The sequence below is a fragment of the Aedes albopictus genome, chromosome 1, assembly GCF_035046485.1.
Source record: "Aedes albopictus strain Foshan chromosome 1, AalbF5, whole genome shotgun sequence".
NCBI classification, from domain to species: Eukaryota; Metazoa; Arthropoda; class Insecta; order Diptera; family Culicidae; genus Aedes; species Aedes albopictus.
Window position 1 is genome coordinate 135,229,286 of NC_085136.1, and position 27,492 is coordinate 135,256,777.

Consider the following 27,492-nt stretch of genomic DNA (forward strand, 5'->3'; position numbering starts at 1 on the left):
TGAAAAAATATTTGATTATGAAGCAAACGATGCTAATTGGTTGAACATCATAAATGACCAGTCTAATACATATGACTATACAAGTAGTGAAATCATAACAAATCTACAAAATTCCTTTTGCGAGCTCAACCGTAATGAAGAACTAACAACATCATTTTTGAATGAAAAGATCATGACATTAAAACCTTGCATAAATTATATTGCAAACTATCTGAAAAATATACCAACAATTTCATTCAATTGTAACCGAGTTGCTCAGTATGAGTTTTCGGCACTGTATTTGACAGGGTTTAAAGAAATCGTAATAAGTGGATTTGGCAACTGTCAATTCAATGCTGTGTCTTATGCTCTAATAGGAAATGAAAGTTTTTCAATGGACCTAAGAGCGCTAGCATTTTCAACAGTGATCGAAAAAATGCATCTATCCCAAAACCTGGCAAATGAGCATTGGCTAGAATCAGGGACAGTTTATGATCTATTAAAACTATGCTGTACACCAGGAGAATATGGTAATACGGATACATTGTTTGCTCTCAGTATGGCACTAGAGAGATGTTTTATCATTGTGCAAAATCAGAATGGAAGAAACAATTTCTTCAAAGTTCAACCTCCATGTTTTGATACTACTTCTATTCCAATAGTGCTACATTTATCGAATCCAGGTAGAAACGATGCGCACTATAATGTTTTACTTTCAGAAAATGTAAACTCAAGTTACGAGTTTCCAAACATGCAGGTTTACAACATAAGCGCTCTACTGAGAGAATGATAAATCGCAGCGGTAGCTTTATAATACCATACTTATTATCTGATAAAAGCAGAGCAGCTACAGTGTCACTAGGATCATAAAAAGCAATTCATAACAATTCGCTATATTTTTGTTAGTACATTCATAAACAAAACCAACCACTGTAACAGAAATGTATATTTTAAATCGTATTGCATACCAGTGTTTATATTTTAGCATCTTTCCAAACATTTTCCCTTCCCCTAGTATAGACTCGTTCATACGTTGTTGTTTTCGCAACTTCGTATTGAGTGTTTACTATACAGTATATAAGCCGTGATCCACACAATTTTCTTAAATTGATAAGGAGTAATAAGGCTTATTCCCCTCCCTTTTCCTGTTCTTTGTTAATTTATACAATCTATTCCTTGGTACTGTAAATATATTTTAACATGTCATTTATTCTGAAACGAGGTTTAGTGATTGTTTTTGTTTTGTTGTATTATTAACTGAAACATAGCGTCGATGTAGTGATTGAAAAATAAATTCTGTTTAATGATGAATGTAACAAAGTTGGAAGTAAATTGATCATTTTAAAATTAAATGCAGTGCTAAATATTGCACATCCTTGGTGGACGTGGAAGGTTTGAACATAGTTGAAATATAATTATGAGGCTGATACGGTTGAAGCTATCTCATGCAGTCATTTTTGCATGTAAATGACAACTACGATGAGGCACAAATTAGACGGATAAAATCAACTACTCACTCAATTTTACAATAGATTATACTACAAAGATAATAAATAGTTATTTAAAAAAAAAATAAAATAAATAAAACCAATCCGTATAGTAATTTGAATGTCTAGTTGATATTTCCAATAGCAACCAAGAGCAACCTTAATTATGTCTGATACCATTGAATGCATAACAATATATGATCAAAAAAACCTCAGCATGAAGAGGAAGCCAACATTCAAGTTACAATGGTCAGTAACAACAGATAGATCCTAAACGAATGACGAAAGTTAGCTAAAACATTGTTATTATTGCATCTAATTATATAGAACAAAGAGGATAAGCCCTATTAAATATGCACGATAGTAACATAATGCAATGGTTTAAATCTGCCAGCACTTCGTGTTTGATTCGGTTTTATGCGCTTGAGTAATAAAAACACTTTTATTCGTAAAAAAAAAAAACAAGAAACGCTTTACAATACATTAGTGCTAAATCAAATAAAATGGTGTTAATTAGGCGCAAAAAATCGAAAAAACACTGCAAACAGTATTCATTATTTCTACAAGATCAGATCAAGATATAAGTTAAGTTTAACATGATATACCTAATTGTATTCTATTATCTCCTAATCGAATGTGGATGAACATGTACATGTAAATGTGCTGAAATGTTTTATAAACTTGAACATTTTCTTTTCTTGGTAGGTTAACCGATACCGTGTACATATCCTAGTTAATCCCAATAAAGCGCGTATTTTTTTAGCTAGTAAAACTTAAAAAGAAGACTTACGGCGTTCAATGTATAGTAATGAATACTGTTTTCATCAAACATGCTTCGTGCAACTAGTTCAATAAAGTTCAGTTCGTATGTTTGTAGTGTTGCCGGTCCCAAGCCCGTCAAGATGAGGGAACCATTGTATTGATAATATTACAGTTCAATGCATTAAAAAGCAGCTCTAGGCGATTTTTTAACATCATGGAGTTTGCGAAAGATATCTTTTCTCATACACTTTAACTTGCGAGGCATTTTCTCCATGGAGCTGAATGTCAAAAACCACTGTATGCAGGCAGTACGACGTTTGCCGGAACAGCTAGTATAATCATAAAATAAAAAAAGGATTTATTTTAAAAATAATTTGTTTTAATACTCTTTGTTTAATATCTCGGTAACGGAATGTCCAATCAATATAAAATTCAGTAGCATTCTATTAGGATGTGGTAGCTCTGATTTGGTGCTAAGGGAATCAAAACCGACGGACAGACAGCTGAGAAATTGATTGTGATACATTGAGTTGAATGTCTCTGAAATTGTCATTTGAAATTGCTCTTGAATACTATCTGAACTTTTATTTGAACAATATCTCGATAACGAGAGGTGCAATCAAAATTACTTTCAAAAGACTTTCAAACGATGCTGTAGCTTTGATTTGACATTCTAATAGGTGCTAAGAGAATCAAATCGGTTGACACTGGGCTGATGAATTTATTATGAAACACTTTGTCAAAAATTTCTCAGAAAGTTAATTTGTATACTCTTCGAAAGATATCTCGGTAATCAAATGTCCAATCGAAATGAAATTCAATAGTGTTCTACTCGAATGTTGTAGCTCTCATTTGGTATCAAGAAAACCCGAATCGGTTGACACACGGCATATAAGTGTATTATGTATAATACATTTTGTCAAAAATCTCTCATAATGTTAGGTTGTATTACTCCCGAGTACTCTTCGAAAAATATCTTGATAACCAAATGTCCAATCGAAATGAAATTCAAGAGCGTTCTACTAGGATGTAGTAGCTATCATTTGAGGCTTAGAGACCCCGAATCGGTTGATAAACGGTTGGGAAATCTATTATGATACACTTTGTCAAAAATCTCTAAAATTGGTAAGTTGTGCTACTCCCAAGTACTCTTCGAAAGATATCTCTGTAACCAAATGTCCAATCGAAATAAAATTTCTGGGCGATCTACTAGGATGCTGTAGCTTTCATTTGGTGTAAAAAGAACCCAAATCGATTGACAAACGGTCGAAATATTTATTATGATACACTTGGTCAAAAATCTTAAAAAGTTTAGAAGTATGACTCATAAGTACTCTTCGAGAGATATCTTGGTAACCAAACGTCCAATCGAAAAAAAATTCAATAGCGTTCTACTAGGATGTAGTAGCTTTCATTTGCTTCCAAGAGAACTCAAATCGGTTGACAGACGGCTGAGAAACGTGCGTGACTTTTTTTTGTAACGCACATACACACACACACACACATACACACATACACACACACACACACATACAGACATTTGCTCAGTTCGTCGAGCTGAGTTCATTGGTATATGAGACTCGGCCCTCCGGGCCTCGGATCGAAAGTCGGTTTTTCGAGCGATATTTATACCCTTCTTATGGGTGTAAGAAGGGTAAAAAACGCGTCTTTAAGTGGTTTAGCGTTTCTTTGAATGGCATACGCAGTTACTGTCGTCGCGGTTGAAACCCGAAGATTTCCCACACCCGACAATCGAATTCTCTCAAAATCCGTACGTGAAACCTAACGTCGGACGAAGTGCGCTGGACTCTATTCAGCGCACTGTGCCCGACGTACGTCCGACAAACGGTTTAGGAGAAAAATCGATTTTCGCGTGTCAAAAATTCCGATTTTCAACTGCACGAACAATATAATTACTAAATTTGTATATTCTATCATTATTTTTGTAGAAATAGTTTTCCTTACGCAGTTCCATAACTGGTACAGATACCCTAGGTAAGTTCATAAATGATTAAACGGCTGTTTGGATGGACGAGTCAGGTCGCCACATAATGATAAAGTGCACAGGAACGGTAAAATTATCAACAAATAAATTACCGTAACTCCGATGAAACTCATTAACGAGAGTGGAAATAAGCGATGAAGGCAAATTGTCTGAATATTGACAAGCAAATGCAGCCAACATGCAGTTCGGATGAAAAGCCTGATGGAGGGTTTTCTGTCAGTATGGCGCTGATTTCGAAGCGTGTATTTTAATTCTTGAAACAAACATTTATTTTTCGACTTCAATGCGCATAATCTTAAATTGTTTTTTTGCTACTTGCGAAAATGACTCAGAATGACAGAAATAATCGTTTGCTTTATTCGTCCAATTATTTCTGATCGCCAGTGGTGTTGTTTTATCGATTGATTTCCGTGAAATAGAGCGCATAAAAATTCAGCGGTTCCATCACGTTCCGTCGGCCAGCCAATCAACGCTGTGAGGTATGATCAATTAATGGTTTAATTTTCAAGCTCCCGCCTGGTACATTTTGCATTATATGAAATTGTTGCACAAGTATTGCAAATCTTTATCTCATTTATTTGAATAGTAACTAACAAATCTTTTCGGTCATTTGTGCTTCTAGTCATGTTTAAAATGATTTCAGTCTATCAGTATTCTCTTAAGGAGAAACTTCAAAGAATACCAATATGGCTGCCACAATGGCCGACTTGGACCCCTACTCACGTTTTCAAAAGCACAAATCTTAAAAATTCGTAAACAAATGCGCCCGATTTGGAAAAGCTGCCTCTTTTTGCAAGTGAGCAAAGCCAGGGTAATCAAGTGCGGCTTGGTTCGATGCTTCGTTCGTCAGATTTGTGCCTCTAAAGTTTGTATGCAAAATTGCAATGGGATTTCTTGTTGTTTCACCTTAAAATTAGAAGTGATTCATCGTTGTCAATTGAATGGATTGTCACTCAAATGACTAGTTGGGCACGGTGCGCGGAAAACCTTGAAAAATTCTGCCAGATTGAAAAAAAATATCGAATCTCGGTTGAAAGTCGGGCCAAATTTTACTCAATGTTGGACAACTGTTGGGCTGACATCAGATAACTGTTGGGTTGCATGGCCAGAATAAAACCAGGTCAATGATAGGTTTTTGTCGGGTTATACACCATAAATGACTAATAAAGGTTTAGGCCTGTGACACCACAATAATTTATGCTTGCGAGCTGTTTTTTTTCTTCTGAACCATGGGAGGAAAATCTGCTCAACAACCGAACAGGAACGTAGTGTGTGGTTAAGGCCATCTTCTGCAACAAAAGTAAAATAAATGGATAATATGGCTCAACATTAAGTGGAGAATATCTTTTAAAAAAAATCAAAAGGCAGTACGAAGCATGTCAAGAGAGCTAGCTTTTTAAGAAATCTTTGCTAATTTCTATATGAAGGGATTGAATAACAAAAAAAAATCAATTAATGATGTCACCATAATTTCATAACACAATCAAGATAAAAACTTGTTGAGCTTACATGATTTTTTACTTTGTATGTGTTTTTGGGAAGTTCTTATATGACATTTTGAGAAAAATACCCAAAAATTCAATTTTCACCAAATAGTAAATTGTGAATAACTCTAAAACGGATAGAGAAAACGCCATGCTGTCTTCGGCAAAGTGTTTCCTCATAAAATTTTCTATCTTTTTATGGAAATTGTTTTAAATTAGCATTAGATTCAGATACTTTTTATGATGGGTAAAATGCACAGTATATCAAAAAATGAGAAATTTTAGTAAATTGAAAAATTCGGTATCAAAAAGTTACCTGCAAAACATGTCGTTAATTATTTTTAACAAAGAAGTTAGGATCCATATCAAGCTGTAAAAAATATAAAAATAGTGGGTATTGCCAGTACGGTAAAAAATATTTGTATGAAATTTATTACGAAAAATAACCATTTTTCAAAAATCTCGCTGGGGCGATCTCTAAAAGTCATTTCTGAAAGTTGCCGTCATACAAAAGTTTGTTTCTAACACCCTTAGCTATCAAGCTTTTCGACCATGTGCAATTTTGGGACAACCTATTCTTCAGGCAATTCCTTAGGGAATTCTTTCAGTGAGGCCATTCGACAATGACTCTGAGAACTTCCACACATTCTTTTTAATATCGTCCGCAAGTCATTCTGATTTTTTTTTTTGGATTTTCGTCCATTTTTTGGGCTTTTATTATTTATGCTATTCGGTATTCCTTCGCCAATTCCTTCGAAAACTCCTTCGGAAAGTCTTTCATAAATCGCTTCTATAGATTTATTGAAAAATCTTCAGACACTTTCTTCTAGGTTTCTTCAGTTTTTATGTAAGGAATTCCTGCAGCAGATGATTCCGGAATACCTTCGGCAATTCCGATGTTACTAACATTGAACATTTATTCGGGACTTTCATCAGCATTTGGGAACTTCTTTGGTTATTCCTTTGGAAATTGATTCGGCAAATTTCTTAGTGATTGCTTCGGGAATTTATTTGAAAAAAAAACTTTGGCGGTTCTTTAAAAATTCTGTCACGGTGATTCTACGGAAATTACTTTTGGGGTTCTTTTTAAATTTTCTTTAGAAATTCCTTTAATGCTTTCGGGAATTTCTTTGAGAATTTCTTTCAATTCATTTCTTTGTTTTTTTTTATAGAATATATAAAATATTTCGAAAATTTATTTTGAGATTGGATTCGGCCAATTTCCTTAAAAGTCTTAATATTTTTCATTCAGGAATTCCTCTGGTAATTCTTATATGAAATCTTTTGGCAACTACTTTGAAAGCTCTAATGTAATTTTGATGGATTTTTTCCGACAATTTCTTTGGGATTTTTTTTCAGTAAGTTTTTCGTGAATTTCATGGGATTTTCTTTGACCAAGACCAGTTGAGAATTTTGGATTTTCCAATTCAGCAACTTTCAGAAGCAATGAATATAAATACAGTTAAATCATAGAGAATTTCAAAAATAATCACAATAAGATTGCCCAATAAATCCACAAAATAACTTGAAAAGAAATTGCTGATATAATTTTAGAGGAATAGTTATTGAAATTAAGCAAAAAAAAAAAATCCAAAGAAATTGCTGATGAAATTTTAATGAAACTACCGCAGAAATTTTCCAAAAAAAGAGAATAATCCTCAAAGAAATGGTCATACTACGGTATAGCGAATACGGAGTCGTAGGTTCGAATCCCACCAGAACGCGATTTTTTTTCGCAAATTCATCTCTCAATTTGCCAATTAGCAACATTCTGTGCCTTCTAATTAATTACAAGTTTGTAAGCGAAAAAACTATAGGATTTCACTAGAGATTTCTCTAGTAATACCTTCTAGGATTTCTCTGGAAATTCCAACTATTCCCGAAATTCGTTTAGGGATTCCTCTAGAGATTCCTCTAGAGATTCCTACTGGAATTCATTTAAGAAGCCCAAGAGAAGTTCCAGGAGTAATACCGTGATTAATAATCCACAAATAAAAACTCTAGAATAATTCCTGGATGAGTCTCTAGAAAAATCCCTGGAAGGATCAAAGGCATTTCTGGAAATATCCTAGGAACACTACCTAGAAGAATTCTAGCTAGAAGGCCAGGAGAAATCCCTAGAGGGATTCCTGCAGGTATCACCGTGAGAGTTTCTTGACGAGACCTACAGGAGGCATTCCTGAAACATTAGAAGCAGCAGGAATTTTTTTTTCTCAATTTTTATTATTGTGTATTTTAATTTATGCTGATTCTACACCTAAGGCGAAACTGGAAGCATTTCCTCACTTTTTGGTTTTTGATTTTTTATTAAATAGGTAACGAAGCAATATTTTAAAAGTCGGGTTTCGTGCACATCTAGAGTATGGATCAAGGTATCTTCTGATTTTTTTTTTGTAGTGGAAAATGTTTTTCGTTTTTGCAAAAACCATTTTTGAACAAAATTTCACAAAAAATGGTTTTACCAAAAATGGAAAACATTTTCCACCTCAAAAAATTTCAGAAGATACCTTGATCCATACTCTACATGTGTACGAAAACCGATTTTGAAAATATTGCTTCGTTATTCAATAAAAAATCAAAAACCGAAAAAATGAGAAAATGCTTCCAGTTTCGCCTTAAGCAGGAATCGCTTATGGAATCACAGGACGATTTCCTGGATGAAAGTCATGAGGATTTCCTGGAAGAATCCAATAAGAAATATTTGAAGAAATTCCAGAAAACCTTTAGGATTTCCAGGAGGAAACACTGAAGGCACTTCTGCAATGCTCCTAGAAAGATTGCCTTGAAGAATCCAAGCAAGTTTTGAAGGAATCCCTGGAGAAATTCTTAGAATAATTCCTAGAAAAAATCCGGGAGACATTACAGTAAGAAATTCTGGAGGAGTCCTAGGAGGAATTGCTGGAAGAACCACAGTAGGAACTGCTTGAGAAATCCAGCTGAAATTCCTGGAGGACACTAGCGTGCGCAGGGTTCTTGCTTAGGGGGGGCACTATAATAATGGTGCAATATATGTATGATCATGGTGCGAAATAGACTGATGGTGTTACACGCAATATGAATTCCCAAGTAGGGGTTTCAACATGTTGTGGTGCGAACATCACCAAGTACTTCATATTGTGATTCTAGAGAAGGCTTCGGATGGTAATGTTTCAAGGCAATACGAAACTTAAATATGAAGTCATTATCGAGAATATCTAGAAAATTATGAATTATAGAAAAAAAAAATATTGTCGTTGTGCAAGAACTTTGATCCTAGACAATTAATGATGCTAGGAGAATGTCAGAATTCCTAGATAGAACATTTTGATCGGAATTCTTATTGCAATCTACAGAGATTCCTCCAGGATTTCTCCAAAGATTCGTGCATGAGTTCCTCCAGGAATTCCCTCAAAAAATCTTCCAATAATTCCTTCAGAAATTCCTCCAGGAAGTCTCATATATTTCCCCAGAAATTCCTCAAATAATTCCTCCAGGAATTCCTCCAGTAAATACTCCAGGAATTCTTCCAAAATTACCTCCAGGAATTCCGCCTGAAATTTCTTCTAAGAAAAATCCACTAGAAATGTCTGCCCCCAATATTTCCTCCAGGGATTCCTCTAGGAGTTGCCCCACCGAATCCCCCAGAAAATCCTTAAGGAATTTCTGAAGAATATCTCAACGAATTTCTTCAGGAATTCCTTCAGGGATTCATCCATGAATCATTCAAAAAGTCCTTCTGAAATTCCTCAACAAATTCCTCCAGAAATTTCTCGAAAAATAACGCCAGAAATTCCTACAGGAATTCCTAAAAAAAATCCTCCAAGAATTCCTCATGAAATTCCTCCAGAAAATCCTTTAGGAATGTCAGCCAGAATTTCTCCAGAGAATCCTAAAAGAATGTCTCCCGGAACTCTTCCAAAAATTTCGCAAGGAATCTCTACAGGAAATCCTCCACAGATTCCTCCAGTAGTTCCTCCAGGATTTTTTTCAGGAATTCTTTCAGGGATTCAATAATGAATTTCTTCTGAAATTCCTCCAGATATGCCTTTAGAAATTCCTCGAGGGGTTCCTTCAGACATTTCTTTAGAAATTCATCCAATATGCAACCAGTGATTTCTTTCAGGAATCCCTCCATGGATTCCTGCAGAAAATCCTAAAGGAATTTCTTACAAAACTCTTCCAGGAATACCTCCAAGCAATCCTCTAGGAATTTCTTTAGGATTTTTCCAAAAAATTATTAAGGAATTTCTCCAGGGATTCATTACTGAATTTACAAAAAGTTGTCCAGGAAATCCTCCACGGATTTCTTCAGGAAATTCTTCAGGATTTTTTCCAGCAATTTATCCAAGAATTCCTGCAGGAATTCATTCATAAATTTCTTCAGAAATTCCTCAAAAAATTCCACCAGGTATTCGTTCAGAATTTAATAGAACAGAGTAGTTCCTTCAGACATTCCTCCAGAAAATCCTCTGAGATGCCTCAAGAGATTTCTCCCCGAAATTCATCCAAGGACTCCACCAGAAAATCCCAAAGTATTTTCACCCGAAACTCTTTCAGGAATTCCGGGAGTTTCTCGAATGATTCCGCGAGAAATTCCACCAGGGAATCCTCCACGGAATCCCCTAGGAATTTCTCCAGGATTTTTTTCCTGAAATTTCTTCAGGAATTCCTCCAGGGATGCAATAATTAATATCTTCGGAAATTCCTCCAGATATTCCTTCAGAAATTCCTCGAGAAGTTCCTTCAGGCATTCCTCCATTTATTTTCCAGGAAGCCTCATATATTTCACCAGAAATTCCTCAAATAATTCCTCTGGTAAATACTCCAATAATTCCTCCAGAGATCCTCCTGAAATTTTCTTTTATGAATGACTGTCAGAATTCCTACAATATTTCATCTAGGGATTCCTTCAAGAATTGATCCTCGCATTCCTCCAGATAATCCTGAATGAAACGGAACTCTTCCAGGAACTCCTCCTAGAATTCCTCGAAAAATTCCCCCATGGATTCCTCCAGGAAATTCTCAAGGCATTTCTTCAGGAATTCCTCTGAGGATTCATTTATGAATTTCTTCAGAAATTCCGCAAAAATTCCTCCGCAAAAATTCTTTCAGAAATTTCTTAAGGAAGAGCGCCAGAAATTCTACCAGGAACTCTTCCAGGGATCCCTCTAAAAAATCCTCTGGGAATTTTCACCAGAACTACAGGTATTTCTCCTTACATTCCTCAAAGAATTCATCAAGAACTTTTTCGAGGAGTTTCTCGAGGAGTTCCTGCAGGGATTCGTTAAAAAATTTCTTCAGAAATTCTTAAAAAAATCATGCAGAAATTCCTTCAGAAATTTCTCGAGGAATTCCTTCAGAAATTTCTCCATGGAGCCTCATATATTTCTCCAGAATTTTCCCGAACAATTCCTCTAGTAATACTCCAGAAATTTCTTCAGAATTACCTCCAGGAATTCCTCCAGAATTACCCCCTGGAATTCCTCCAGAGATTCCTCATGAAATTTCTTCTAGAAAAAATCCTTTAGGAATGTCTGCCAGAATTTCTTCAATATTTCCTCCCGGGATTCTTCAAGGAATTGCTCTACAAATTCCTCCAAAAAATCCTAAAGGAATTTCTCTCGGAAGTCTTTCAGGAATTCCTCCTGGAATTTCTCGAGCAATTCTTCCATGGATTCCTCCAGGACATTCTACAGGAAATTCCCAAGGACTTCTTCAGGGATTCATTCCTTCAACGATTTATTCATGAATTTCTTCAAAAATTCATCCAGAAATACCTCCAGGAATTACTTCAGAAAATCCTCTAGGAATTTCTGTCAGAATTCCTCCAGAGAATCTTAAAGGAATGTTTCCCGGAACCCTTCCAAGAATTCCTTCAGGGATACCTCCATGGATTCCTCCAGGAATTTCTCCAGGATTTTTTTTCAGGAATTCTTTCAGAAATTCCTCCCTCCATGGATTCCACCAGAAATTTCTCAAGGCATTCATCCAGGGATTTTTTCAGGAAATCCTTCACGGAATCCTCCACATAATCTTAAATCAATTTCTCCTAGAAATCTTCTAGGAATTCCTCCAGGGATACTTCCATGGAATCCTCATGAAATACCTCCAGGGATTGCTGACGGAATTCCTACAGAAAGTTCTCTAAGAATTTCTGCAAGAATTCCTCAAATATTGTCTCCAGGGATTCTTCCAGAAAATCCTCGACTAATTCCTCCAGAAAATCCTAAAATATTTTTTTCCGGATCTTTTCCGGAAATTTCTCTAGGAATTCCTCCAGAGATTTCTTCATGGATCCCTCCGAAATTTCTTTGGGAATTCATCCATGAGTTTCTTCAGAAATTTCTCAAAAAAATCCTTTATTAATTCCTCGAGGACATTCCTCCAGACAGCTTTACATATTTGTCCAGAAATTCCTTGAAGAAGTCATCCAGGAATTTCTCTAGTTATTCCTCTAAGAATTCATAAATGATTTCCCCCAAAAAGTCTGGAGGAATTTATCCAGAAATACCTCCCGGAATGCAAATATGGATTCTCTCAGAAATTTCTCCAGAGATTTCTGAAGAAAATCATCCAGGAATTTCTCCAGGAATTCCTGCAGGAATGTTTCGCAAAAAATACCTCAAAGAATTCTTTCGGGAATTCCTCCAAAAATTCCTCTATTCATTCCTCTAAAAATTTCTTCAGTAATTCCATCTTGAATTTCTACAGGGGTTCCTCCAGGAATTTCTGCAAGGATACCTTAAGGAATTCCTGCTCGGATTTCTCCAGAAAATCCTGAAGAAATTTGTCCCGGAACTCTTCCTGGAATTCCTCGTGAAATTTTTCCAGGGATTTCTACAGATTTTTTTTCAGGATTTTTCCTGGATTTTTTTCAAAGAATTCCTTCAGGAAATCTTCCAGATTTTTTTCCAGGAATAACTTCATTTTTTCAGGAATTTCTCCAGATAAATCTTTAAGGATTCTTCCAGAATTTTTTCTAGGAATTCTCCAGGGATTCATCCTTGAATTCCTTTACAGATTCCTTCAGGAATCCCTCCTAGGATTACAGCAGGGATTTTTCCCGGATCTTTTCTGGGAATTTCTCTAGGAATTCCTTTAGGGATTTCTCCATGGATTCCTCCAGGAATTTCGTCGGGAATTCATCCAGGAGTCCATCCATGAGTTTCTTCAGAAATTACTCAATAAACATCCTTCACAAATACCTCGATGAGTTCCTCTAGACATTCCTCCGGGAAGCCTTAAATATTTGTCCAGAAATTTCTTAAATAATTTATCCAGGAATTTCTCTAGTTATTCCACCAAAAAATTCTTTAGGAATTTATCCAGAAATACCTCTCGGAATTCAAACATGGATTCCTCCAGGAATTTCCCCAGAGATTCCTCAAGAAAATCATCCAGGAATTTCTCCAGGAATGTTTCGCAAAAAAATCCTCAAAAAATTCTTTCGGAAATTCCTCCAGGAACTCCTTTATTATTCCTGCAAGAATTCCTTCGTTAATTCCATCTTGAATACCTTCGGGAATTTCTACAGAGATTCCTCCAGGAATTTCTGCAAGGACTCCTAAATGAATTCCTGCTCGGATTTCTCCAGAAAATCCTGAAGAAATTTCTCCCGGAACTCTTCCAGGAATTCCTCGAGAAATTTCTCCAGGGATTTCTACGACATTTTTTCAGGATTTTTTTCTGGAATTTTTCAAGGAATCTCCAGAAATTTCTCCTGGGACAACTATAAAAATTTCTCTATGCATTGCTCCAGAAAATCATCTTAAAAATTCTTCATGGATTCCTCCAAGAATTCCTCTAGGTATTCCTACAAGAATTTATCCACGGTTTTCTCCAGAAAAAAAACTTCTCCTGGAACTGTTCCAGAAATTCTTCGAAAAATTTCATCAGGTATTCCCCCATAGATTTCGCCAGGAATTTCTCCAGGAATTCCTCCAGCGATTCCTCAATGATTTTTTTTAGATATTCCTCAAAAATTCCTCTAGGAATTCTTTTCGAGGAGTTCCTTTAATCATTCCTTCAGGAAGCCGCAAATATTTTTCCAGAAATTTTTCAAAGAATTCCTTTTTTTAGGAATTTCTCCAGAAAAACCTCTAGGGATTCTTCCAGAAGTTTCTCTAATAATTTTACGGGGATTCATCCTTGAATTGCTTTACGGATTCCTTCAGAAATTCCTCCTAGGATTTCTCTAGGAATTTTTCCAAAGCTCTCTCTAGGATTTTCTCTATGAATGTCTCCAGGGATTCCTCCACGTATTCCTCCTGAAAATCCTCCAGAAATTCTTCCAATGATTCTTGAAAGCATGCCTCCAGAAATTCCTCCAAGAATTTTTTCGCGGATTTTTCCAAAAATTCCTTCAGGAATGACTCCATTGATTCCTCCAGAAATTGCTCCACAAATTCCTCCAGAGATTTTTCCGGTTATTTCTGCAAGGGTTCGTCATTGAATTCCTCGAGTAATTCTTCCACAAATTCATGTAGGAATTTTCCTCCAGCAATTCATCCTGGATTTCTTCCATGAATTATTTCATGGATTCCTTCATGGATGCCTTCTGTTACCCCTCCAGTGTTTCATCCTGTCATTTCTTCACGGATTCCTTCAGGAATTCCTCCAGGGATTACATCAGGGATTTCTCCAGGAATTTCTCATAGCTTCCTCCAGGAATTCTTCTAGAAACTCCTCCAAATGTCCCTCTAGAAATTTCCTCAGGGATTCCTGCAGAAATTCCTCCGGACATTCTTCCAGAAGTTCCTCCAAGAATTCTTACAAGGAAACCTCCAGGCATTCTCCCAAAGATTCCTTCAGGAATGCCTTCAGAGAATCCTCCCGAAATTCTTCTAGGAATTTCTCCAGGGTTTCTTCCAGGAATGCCTCCAGAGTTTACTCTAGGGGTTCGTTAATGAGCCCCTGCTGGAACTCCTCCAGACATTTGTCCAGAAGTTTTCGAAAAATTTCTCCACAAATTCCTCCATGAATTCTTTCACGAATTCCTCTACGGATTCCCCCAGGAAATTCTTCAAGGATTCCTTTAGAAATGCCTCCAGGGAATTCCTTCAATAGTTTTTCCAGCAATTCCTTTAGTAGTTCCTCCTGCAAATTCTACAGGAATTTCTCTAGACTCCTCTTCCAGTTTTTGAGAGCTACGTTCAAGAATTCTTTCAAGCACTTCTTTAGTAATGCCTTCAGGAATTCCTCCAGAAAGTCCTTCAAGGATTCCTCCTGAAATTTCTCCAGGGATTTCTCCTGGAATGCCTTCACGGATTGCTACAGATATACGCCACGATTACGCATTGAAAGCTTTAGTAATGCATAAAATTTAACGATGGTGCATTATTTCGCAATTAGACACATATTTGATTCAAAGATGGTGCGTGAGATATGGTGAGATGGTGCCTGGATGATTCTGTGAACATCATGGTGGTGCATGAAATGAATGATGTATGTATGGTGCATTAGCTATGATTCTGTTATGCTCGTCATGTTTCATATTAAGGTGCACATGCAATTCGTGCAAAGGTACAGGAAACTCAATGTGGCACAGAAATCAACATGTTCCAGGTACGTGGAATACTATTGCCAAAATGGTGCATCAAACTCAAATGTAAACCACATCATAATGGTGCATAAGATACCTAGATGGTATAATGAATGCCAAAATGGTGCATGAAAAGCTTTGAAGAAGGCGTATGATGCTAATGTGCTGCATTAGTTGTCGCCGTTATTCAAAGATTATCAACATGTTGCATGGTTAGGTGCACGAATTGCAAAAATGATGCATAGAATACAAAATAAAAGTATTTTATGTGATGTTCACAACATAATGGTGCATCAGATGCCTAGATGATATAATAAACGCTGAAATGGTGCTTGGAAAGCTTTGATGGTGCATGAAATTTAACGATGGTGCATATCAGTATGATGCTTCTTCTTCTTCTTCTTCTTCTTCATGGCTCTACGTCCGCACTGGGACTTGGCCTGCCTCGCTTCAACTTAGTGTTCTTTAACTCTTAAAGGGATACCTTCATGGCCTCAGTTACGTCACCTCGCTAAGTGTGGTTCCATCAAAGACGAGCTCTGAAAGGCGCCTGGGGTATGATGCATTTGATTTCTAGTTGATTAAGAGATAGTGCATGAGATCAGCATTATGCGTGGATACCTAGTTCATTCTGTGGACGCTTTGAAGATGGTACATGATGTTAGTGTGCTGTATTAGTTGTCACCGTTATTCAGCGACACTCGACATTGTGTATGGATAGGTGTACGAATTGCAAAAATGGTGCTTGGAATTCAATGTGGTGCAGAAGTCACCATGGATCACGTACATGGACTACAGTTTTGGAATACGAAATGCCAAAATGGTGCATGTTATTCGAATATGGTGCTGACATCACTGATTAGTTAAAAGATGGTGCGTGAGATTCTGAGAACATCATGGGTGTGCATGAGATACTAAGAAATTGTATGTATCAGGGGTGCATTTGTTGCCACCATGATTCAGTAATTCTCAACATTGGGTGATTAGATCTAAAATGCAAGAATTGCAAAAATTATGCATAGAATTGAATGTGGTGCGGAAGTCAACATGGATCAGGTACTTGGAATACAATTTGGTGTACGATATGGCAAAATGGAGCTTATGAAATTCAAATGTGAATTAAATGCTTAGATGACGCGTGAGATGGTGCTTAGATATTTATGTGATCATCATGGTGGTGCATGGAATGCAAAGGAGATACATAAAGTTTGTATGGTGCATTAGTTTTGCCATGATTCAGTTATACTCAACAAATCCCATATGCAGGTGCACGAATTGCAAAAATTGTGCAGGAAACTCAAAACGGCACAGAAATCAACATAGACTAGGAACAAGGAATGCTATTTTGTATGCGAAATGTCAAAATGGTGCATCAAGTTCACTTGTGAACCACATCATAATGGTGCATAAGATGCCTAGATAATATAGTGAATGCCAGAATGGTGGTTGGAAAGCTTTGAAGAAGGTGCATGATGCTAAATGATGCATTAGTTGTCACCGTTTTTCAAAGCTTATCAATATGGTTAGGTGCACGAATTGCAAAAATGGTGCATAGCATACAAAAAAAATGTATTTTATGCGATGCTCACGGCATTACGGTGCTTTAGATGCCTAGATGATATGATAAACGCTGAAATGGTGCTTGAAGAGCTGTGATGGTGCATGAAGTTTCATGATGGTGCATATCAGTATGAGGTATTAGATACGTAATTGATAAAAAGACATTCCATGCGATCATTATAATACGTGGATACCTAGATCATTCTGTGGACATCATGATGGTGGTTTGAAAGTTTTAAAGAAGGTGCATGATGTTAGTGTGCTGTATTAGTCGTCACTGTTATTCAGTGATACTCGTTATTTTGTATGGCTAGGTGCACGAATTGCAAAAATGGTGCTTAGAATTCAATGTGGTGCCGAAGTCACCATGGTTCACGTACATTGAATACAGTTTTGAAATACGAAATACCAAAATGGTGCATGTTATTCGAATATGGTGCTGACATCACTGATTAGTTAGAAGATGGTGCGTGAGTTCAGCCTAGATGATTTTGAGAACATCATAGTTGTGCATGAGATACTAAGAAATTGTATGTGTCAATGGTGCACCATGGCTCAGTGATTCTAAACATTGCTGCAAGAATTGCAAAAATGGTGCATATAATTTTTTATAGAAGGGAGGGCAAGTGCCCCCCCTTGCCCCCCCCCCCCTGTGCACGCTAGTGCTGGAGGAAGACCAAGTGGAGTTCCTGGAGAAATCCCATGAAATCCTCCAGGAATTTTGGTGGATCACCGGAGAGCCTCTGAAGAAATCACAGGAAAAATCTCAGGAGGTATTGTTAAAAGGATTCTGGGGTGTATCATTGTAGAAATCTCAGCAGAAATCCTAGGAGGTATTGCTAGAGGAAACTATGCAAGAATTTATAGAGAAACCCAATCAGGAATGCCTGGCGAAATCCAAAGAAAAAATTCTTGGAATGCCAAGAAAAGTCCCTGCAAGAACCGGTAGAGATATTCTGGAAGAATCTTTAGAGAAGGTCCTGATGGAATTGCGAGGAATTTCTGAAGAAATATTCTCGGAAGAATTCCAGCTATAATGCTAGGATAAATTCGTAAAGGAATCACAAGAAGAATATACGGACGTATCATAATAAGAATTTCTGAAGGAATTGCTGGAAGAACCTTAGGAGGAGTTGTTTGAGGTATTCTGGTAGAACCCTGGTAGGACAACCAAAGAAATTTCTGCAAAAGTTCCAGGAAGATTACCTGGAAAGATTCCAGCAAAAAAGCCAAGAGAAAGCTCTAGAAAAATCCGTATCATAATTTCTGAACTACCATAGTTAGAATATATTAAGGAAGAATAGCTTGAAGAACCGCAACCGCTAGAAGAATCCCAGCTGGAATAACTGGAGCAGCGCTTCCCAAAATTGGGAAACGGATCTTGGGAGTTTGGGAAGCGCGGATCTGGAGGAATTCCTAGAATTGAGGGAGGTATCATAGAAGTAACTTCTAGAGAAATCCTTGAATCAGGAATGCCGGGGGTATCCTAAAAGAAGTTCCTCTACCAAGTGCACGGAGGAATACCTACAGTTCTCCTTGAAAGAATCGGTAGAAGTATTCTGGAGGAATCTCTGATAGAATCGCAGGAGGAATGTTTTGAGGAATCTCAGGAAGATTTCCCGAAAGTATTGCAGCATGTTTATATGTCAGGTGAAATCCCTAGAAGTATTTCTGAAGATGTTATAATGGAAATTGCTTGAAGAATTCCAGCCGGAATTCATGGAGGAAGGCCAATAGAAGTTCTTGGAGAAATCCCCTGCGGAATTTCTGGAATAACCTCTGGAGAAAGTCCTGGTTAAATCCTTGAAAAAATCTCTGGAAGAATCACAGAAGGGATTTTTAGAAAAATCCCAGGATGATTTTCTGGAAGCATTTCCCAAAAACTTCCCTAGTAGAATTCCTGAAGGTATCACAGTGAGAATTATTGGAGGAGTTCTAAGAGAACTTGCTGGAATCCTAGTCACAGTTCCCGGAGGAAGGCCAATAGAAGCTCCTGGAGAAATGTCATGAGAAATTTCTGGAACAATCTGAAGGAATTCCTGGAAGAGTCACCGGAAGAAACTTCTGAAAGAATCCCAGGAAGGTTGTCCTGAATAACCCCACCAGGAATTCCTGAAGAAATCCCAAGATAAATTTTTAAAAAAATCCTTAGAAGAATTCCAAGAAGTACCATAGTAAGAATTTCGAGAGAAATACTACGAGAAATTGCTGGATCAATCTCTGCTGAAATTTCTAGTATGTACAACCCCATATGAACTGCCTGGAGAATCCTTAGAGAAGTTTATTAAAGAAATATCGGGAGGAATCCATAAAGGAAGCCTAGAAAAATCACTGTTTGAATAGATAATGGTATTACTGGAGGAATCCATGGAGAAGTCTGTTGATTGTTCTTACCAATATCCAAAACGCCAAAACGTGCAACAGGTGTATAAGTAACTCCGGGTGTGTTTAAGTTTTATTAAAATGTGCCTTTAATAAATATTGACATTTATTGTGTGAAATTTTAAATTTTAGGTGACTGTCAAGGAAAAATTCTAAGGGGTGCCAAATTTGTTCTAGGGAGTGCCAGGCACCCGTGGAACCCCTCCTAGCTACGCCAATGGACAGAATTCTTCTCAAAATCACTAAATCACATTTCATTATACTTAACACAGAAAACATATTCTTTCACCAACGGAAGAACCATCCGGATGGCGTAGCACCAGCCAAACCGTCAGCGGAATCGCGAAAAAGAAAAACTAATAAGCGCAAAAAAAATGACGAACAGATGAAAACGCGACTGCACGCGCCAACGCCTACTGTCTGCACGCGCCAACGCCTACTCACATATTGCGGCGTTAGCACTGAATTGGTTTCCGAAAAAACTGTATTTATTTCCGCTGCCTTTCCTATGCGTTAAACAAAACGTCAGAGGTAGTGCGCTGTATATAAAACCAGATTTACTGTACCGCGCACTTCTTCCGACGTTATGTTTAACGCATAGGAAAGGCAGCAGAAGTCAATGAAGTTTATTTTTCGGAAATCAATTTAGTGCTAAACCCACAATAGTATTGCAACAAAAGTGCATGCAAAAAACATCGCATCGATGTTGACATTTCATTTTGACGGATAACGGTGCGATAACGTCTACTGTACACCCTCGATGTGCCTCAACATTCTATTGAGCATCCTCAATCTTTTCGAGCACCTTCCCCGCCGTATCTATCAAGCATATTGGTCTATATGCCGACGAGTTTCCCCGCTTTTGGCAATAGAACCAGGCTTTGCAAACTTATGGGAAAACTCCCTCGTCCAGGCATTTCTGCATAACAGATCTGAATATCTCTGGAGCCTCTGAAATAGGTTGCTACTTTTAAGGTCAGATTCGGAACTCCGTCCGGATCTGGGGCCTTACTTACGCTAAGGGACTTTGTTATCTCCGCAAATTTCATATCTGTGATCACCAGTCCCAGTCCCAGATGTCCTACAAAAGGAGGCCAAGGACTAGAATCATGGCGCGGAAAAGCCCCTCGATGATCCCCTTCAACATCTTTTAACCCTCAAGAGGATACCTTCAATGAAGGTCCGTTTTGGGACCCTGGGGTCCATTGGACCCCAACATATATTCTCGCGTATCTCGTGATCCTTACTTTTTGAAAGGGTGATGTTTTCAGCAAAGATGTTAGGAAAGTCAAGACCTATCTAGTGATGAACAATTTAGTTCGGGAAGTTTCCGCTAGGTGGTGCTAGTGAGCATTGAAAAATGCCCCCGATCTACAGGATATAACGTACCTAAACAAGCGGACAAGGACAAGACGTACCGAAACAATAGGGTAAATAGCACTGCTGTAGACGAGTAGACATATATGTCCAGCGGGTCAAAAGGGGTCATTCAAATATTACGTAACGCAAAGGAGTGGGAGGTGGTCTAGCGCTGTGTTACGTTTCATTCAAAATTTTCCATACAAAAGTTGTTGCACGGAGAAGGGAGGAGCCCTTAAGTTATCAAATTTTGCGTTTCGTAATAATTGAATAAACCCAAGAGGAATCAGAGACAAACAGACGTAACACTATTAAAATTTAAATCTCATATATCTCAGGATCCTGATTACTTATATAGTTGATGTCTTCGGCAAAGTTGTTTGGTTGGTCAAGAACTTATAGATTATGGACCGTTTGATTCGATATACCACCACTAGGCAGTGCTAGATAGCATGCAAATTTTTTATCTCATAATATCTCAGGATCCTGATTTCTTAGAAAAATGGTGTCTTAGTTGTTGGGTAGGTCAAAAATGTTCTGTTGATGAGCCATTTGATACGAACTCTCCTATTGGGAGACGCTGGTGCGGGATGCTTATTATTTATAGAGATGGTTCTTCTTCTTCTTGGCGTAACATCCTCACTGGGACAAAGCCTGCTTTAGTGTTCTATGAGCACTTCCACAGTTTTTAACTGAGAGCTTCCTCTGTCAATGACCATTTTGCATGTGTATATCGTGTGGCAGGCACGAAGATACTCTATGCCCAAGGAAGTCAAGGAAATTTCCTTTACGAAAAGATCCTGGACCGACCGGGAATCGAACCCGTCACCCTCAGCATGGTCATGCTGAATACCCGTGCGTTTACCGCCTCGGCTATATGGGCCCTCTAAGAAGAGATGGTGTCTACAGCTGTTATTTGGCAGGACATGGACCTACCGAATATAGACACTATAGAATCTACAGACTTGGGGAGAAATAGTTGAATTACGCAATTTCAGAGTGTTTTATAGTGAATTGAGTGTGTACTAATAGAAAATGACGTCACACAACCCACAGTCGTTATCGTTCCCTAAATCTCGTTTGGCTAAACGAATTGATAGATCGCTTGGTTAGGGACCATCCATAAATGGCGTAGCATTTTTTTTGACGATTTTTGACACCCCCATTCTCCCCCTATTTTCCCATACCTAATACATGGCTCGTAGCATAATCAGAGACTCTCCCCACCATCCTAAAATGCCACTTCATCTATGGACGGCCCCTTACAGTTGTCTGCACCTTGGAAAGCATATGGAGTCTATTGTGTCTATATTACAGATTATGGGATACAGCTGCCGTTCGCTCGTTGCAAAATGTTTACTTTGCAACGAGCGAATGCCATTCGCTAATTGCAATGTCACTTTGACACTAAAGTGCATCGCAATGCACTGCCACCATGACTGACAGCACAAATTTGACACTTGATTGCTTTTTAATTGCAAACACGTGTCAAATTTTGCAATTAGCGGACTTGCAACCAAAAAGCATTGCAATGAGCGGGTTTGCAACGAGCGAACGGCCGCTGTATATACAATTATACTTTGATCATAATCTACACAATTTTCCACAGCACAGAGATCAGACATCCAAGCTCAGTTTCAAAACTGTGTAAGTAATTAAACGTTCATTTGAAATGGCAACACAAGTGGCAATATCGTGGTGGCGCTGCTATCCCAATGTTCCCACGCTGTTGTCGGTGGTGAATATAATTATGTAGATATGCGTACTCACCACTAATTGTACCAACTTGCCGTATAGGTGACGCTAGTGTTGTCAACGCTAAAAAAAATTGAATCCTTGCACAGCTTTCGAGACAATTTTCTATAGGCTTGGATGTCTGTTCTCTGTGATAAAAAATATATTTTCATGAAAAATCGAATAAAATGGAATGTAAATTTCAACGTTTCCTTCCCGTAACCGGGAGGAACTCCTGGAGAGAAATTCCTGGAGGAATCCCGTTAGGAGTTCCTGGAGGAATCCTGGAAGAAATTCCTAGGGGAATCTCGAAAGCAACTCCTAGAGGAATCCCGGGATAAATTTCTGGAGAAACCCGGGAGAAATTCCTGAAAGAATCCCGAGAGGAATTCCTGGAGGAGTGCCAGGAAGAATTCTTGGAGGAATCCCGGGAGAAATTCGTTGAGAAATACCGGTAAGAATTCCTGGAGAAATCCCAGGAGGAATTCCTGAAGCAACCCCCGAAGGAATTCCTGAAGAAATCCCAGGAGGAATTTCAAGTGGATTTCCTAGAAAAACTCATGCAGGAAACCCGGGAGGAAATTCTGGAGAAAACCCGGGAGCAATTCGGAGACAAATTCCTGAAGAAATTCTGGGAGGAATTCGTGGAGGAATCTCGGAAAGCATTTGTGGAAGAATCCTTTCACGAATTCCTAGTTGAATCCCTGGTGGAATTCCTGATGTAGTTTTGGGAGTCATTTCCGGAGGGCTTTTAAGTGGATTTCCCAGATGAAATCGTAGAGGAACCTCGGGAAGAATTACTGAAAGAATCCCTGTATTATTTTCTGGAAGAATCCTGGTAGGAGTTCTTTCAGAAATTTTGGGAGGAATTCCTGGAGGTATCCGGGTGAGTCAATTCTGAAGTAAATTATCCACCAAATTGGAAGTATTTGTATTGTGAACAGAATGTAATTATATTGTGTTATTCTCAAGATATTCACTTCAAAAGAAGCGTACTTATTTGAGGACGCTTGCCACTCGGTAATCTAGGATGCTGGGCATATACGAACTAATTTTGCAGAAAAACTTTAAAATAATTTTCATTACCAAATAATCCTTGATGTATTGAACACTTTTGCCGAAGACACAAACTTTCTATACATTCCGAATCTCAAGATATTCAAGCTAAATTTAACTTTCAATCCATAATTTGAATAAACAATAGCGGCACCTACTGGGCTAATTCCAATTCAATTTGTTCGTCACAAGATTGCCCTTGGTCTATTGAACAATTTTGTCGAAGACAGCATAATTCTAGGAAGTGACGATCACAAGATATAATCATTCGTGTCGTGGGGTCCAATGGACCCCAGGGGACCAAAATTGCCCGGTTCAACTTTGACATAAAAAATAATCTATAGTACGCCATGAAATATTTGTTATTTTTGCACAAATAACTCATCGTGGTGTAGTTTGAAGGTACTGTGAAAACGGGACCGATGTGTCAATCCAAACTTTTTTGCGACCACTTCAAAGTGGCTCTGGGGTCCAATGGACCCCAGGTATCCATTAGAGGGTTGAGATTACTCTGTAGGAGCCATCAAACCTCTCATCTTGGCCATCACGACCCTGTAGGCATCACCCCACGGATTCGCATTGGGCCTCTGACAGAGACCCTCGAAGCAGGCCTTTTAGCTTGCCCTTACCTCGGTCTTCAGCGTGGCTTTTGCAGCGGCGAACATCACCCGTTGTTCGTTTCGCTCTTCATGATCATCGGTGCTTCCAGAGTGTTAGCTGTGCACGTTTATTAGGTATGCTAAAGTTGAAGAACCGACGCTTGACCCTCAACTTGCACATTCTTTCGTTGCTCGGGCACCAACCGATCACGCGCCCCTGCATATCACCCATCACTATAAAAGCTGTTCCCAGCTCGCGTGTTTTGCCGCAGCTCTGGTAGATGGTAGGTATGGTTACATCACGTTCGCACCGTTGATCCTGTCCAACATACCTCCTGCAGCGCTACAATGCCGAACCCGCAGTCCTTCAGTACATCCACAAGTATGCGAGAGCTCACTATGAAATTGAGCGATCTGCAGTTCCACGTACGGAGTTTCCAATCGCAAGTTCGTTTTGTTCACTATTCTTGGTTCGTATTCTCTTGTTTATTTACTTTACAATTCCATTTCCTCGCACTCCTGGAAAAAGCGGCGTTTTTTTTTCTTTCGAGAGAGAAGTAGGTCTGCTACTTTTATATTCTGTCAAGTTTCATGCTGCAGCATTACCGTCCGCGTTGCATTCTTCCTCTTCAGAGCTGCTCTGCACTCCTCATTGAACCAATCGTTCCGTCAACTCCGTTCCACGCACCCGGTAGTGTTCTCGGTTGCGTTGTTGATGACTGTTTTGACTGTACTCCAGCATTCTTCCACATCGAGCATACTGTCGTCCGGTTATGCTCCCTCTGGATTTTACGCATACGCGGTGACGACATTCTGTTGTTTCTAGATCGCACCGGGTACCGGCCGCCGGTACTGTACATCGTTAAAGACGGAGGGTTGACGGAATTGAATAGAAAGTTAACTGGAACTTATGGGTGACAAAAGTAACATATTCAGAAGGTAAGTCTACTCTTGTTCACCTGGTTGTCCTGAATGTTAACGGCGATGGCTGGATTGAAACAAGTTAGACGCGAAATGCAATTTTGAGGTTGAAACAGCTATTCTTCCTCGAACCCGAGTCAAGTTGAAAAGTATATCTTAGGATACGAGACAGTTTTCTAGAGAAGTGACTGGATCTACACAAAGAAAAAAAATATGTCTCGTCTAAATCTGTGTCTACGATACAAATAACTGTAATCCTTTTGACTGGTTCCAAAAACCACATGTACTTCACGTAAAGCACTAGATACGTGAGTGAGCATCCGAACATTACCAGGATACAAATATACTGCCTTCAATCCATCAGTGTGAAGGCGTATCTCGTCTACTCTACACCAAACGAAGAAGAATGTCAGCCCACATGCTAAATAGTCCGTCGTTCACCGCAGCGAACAAATGTTTCAAATTTTCATTCCTGTTTATTTCGGTTTACTACACACAAACGACACACACACACATGCACACATACATTCCGAGGCGCACACTATATGTGGTAAACGACAAATGAAGTCTCCCCGCAGGGGAAATATGAATGGCATGTGACAGATTTGAATACTTAATAATTGAGAGCGTAAATATGTGTACTTTTGGTACATCCACGTCGTCACCAACGCCGTCGTCGTGGGCCTTGGTGAACTCTGGAGAAATGTGACGGCTCCACTTGTGAACAAGTTGATTTTCCATCCTTGGAAGATGCCTTCGTCATCGTCGCCTCCCCGCATACAAAGTGCTGGGGAGCTGAAGAACGGCTGGTAGGTAGGTGGTAAGTAGCCTCAAGTCTGGCTTCGAGAAAATTGAGCGACGTGTGATGATGGTTGCTTTGTGCGGTGAAAACGAGAATCAAACTGGGAAAGACTTCGAGCCGAGCCGAATGAGCGAGCGGGTGCTTAGATTGTGATGTGATGTGCCTCTTCTACCATATGATGATAAATTATTGCGGTCGGTGCGCCGGTGGCTTCGAAAGCAACACGTGTTCCTGAGGTTCTTCAAACTGCTGGCTGCCACGTCTCTGCGTGCTGTTGTTGCGTGCTTATTGTTACGGCGGATTTTCTTGTCAACCCATTAATCCCTGGGAGAGCCTTGATTGAGCTTTTGGGCAAGCTGGTGTCATGACTTGGTACTATTGGCTTGGATTATTGTGTCGATGTGTATGCTCCGATTATAGTAATTATAACCGATGGTGTACGCAGAGAACGATAAGAAACAAACATTGGATTATTTCGTGCTGAATCAAAACAATTTCAACACAGATCTATCGTTTATTCTACTAAAATTAAATAAATCAATGGGAATGCTCTTGGAAGAAGCAATGAAACTGCTGTACCATTTTAAAGAAACACGTAAGGTCTATCAGAAGCTGCAACGACTTTGTGCCGCGAACTCTGATGTGCAGGGATAAGGACGGGTGCCGCTGGGGCAGCGGGGATTATAGTCCCGGGGCCTGACGAGCCCCTTCGCTTGGGAGTCAGCCGCGTAGTCGCTTACCCGGCTACTAGGACTACTAACCCCAATTCAAGGTGTCAAATGGCCCGTGCCGAGGAATGAGTGATCGAGGAGGTGAAAAGATGCTCGATCATTAACGGAGCCTGTAGGGTGTAGGGTACCTGGGCACCCCCACAGTATTTCGTCCCTTACCTCGTTAATGCAGGGCACTGGCGTGGTGCACCTGTGCAACTCGTGGGATTTAAACATGAAAACAAGCCAAAATAAAAAAAAAACAATCAACAGAAGGTTGTGGTAGTGGCGAGGCTAACCCCTTTGCAAGAAGTGGGTTGGTGAGGTCTCCGTTAATGAAAAGCGAGAACGTAGGTGCGGGAAGCTGCACACGCAGCTCCAGCGTGGGAGCATCGATCCACGCCCCGGCAAGCCAGCCGGTGGAGATACTGAACGAAGCGTGGTTGTTGAGGGCCATCAACCAGAAAAGAGAAGGACTGCCCGCAATCGAGGTGACTGAACAGCAGTTTGGCAAGATCATGAACGTTGTGTCCACGAAGGTCAACATCAGTAAGAACCTGAAAACGGCTCTGTTGCAACTTCGTAAGTCGATGGACGATGCCCAGCAGGATCGTGAAGACTGCAGCAGCGACGGAACCGATGAAAGTTAAAGTTACGAAGTCTACCTTGACGGAGGCCTTCGCTTTCGCAGGAAATCCAAAAGGCAGATGCGACTGCTCGTGATAAATACTCGCAGAAGCGGGTGAGCAGCCGTCAGATGAGGAGCTGTTTGGCGGTGCCCGCAAGTCTAGGGGAATACTAACTCCGAAGGTCGGCAGTAATGCCGGCAAGTCGGCCCCCAGCCAGGTTTCCCGGAATGTTGGGAAAGGTGGGCCTGGTAAGGCTGGCCCGTATCGGATGGAAGGGAACAGGGGGTTGCGACCGTAGTTAAGCCCTCAGCAACCACAGAGTAGGATGAACTACATGCTCGTCATCAAGACCGAATAGTCGGTACTCGGATGTCTTGAAGGCGATGCGAAGCGACGCCAAGCTCGTGGATCTGGGATCCGACGTACGCAGTATCAGACGTACTCGTACGGGCGAGATGATCCTCGTGCTGAAGCGCGACAAGGAACGCAAGGGCGCCGCCTAC

The 27,492-nt window shown here is 39.3% G+C and overlaps 1 protein-coding gene across 1 annotated transcript in view; it reads left to right on the forward strand.

The window, feature by feature from the left end:
• Positions 1-27,010, forward strand: part of LOC134289517 (uncharacterized) — a 31,626-nt gene extending 4,616 nt beyond the window's left edge. The window contains exon 2 of the mRNA XM_062855405.1: positions 26,825-27,010. Within this exon, the coding sequence (XP_062711389.1) occupies positions 26,825-27,010 (186 nt within the window). The remainder of the gene's footprint in view (positions 1-26,824) is intronic.
• The last annotated feature ends 482 nt before the right edge of the window (positions 27,011-27,492 follow it).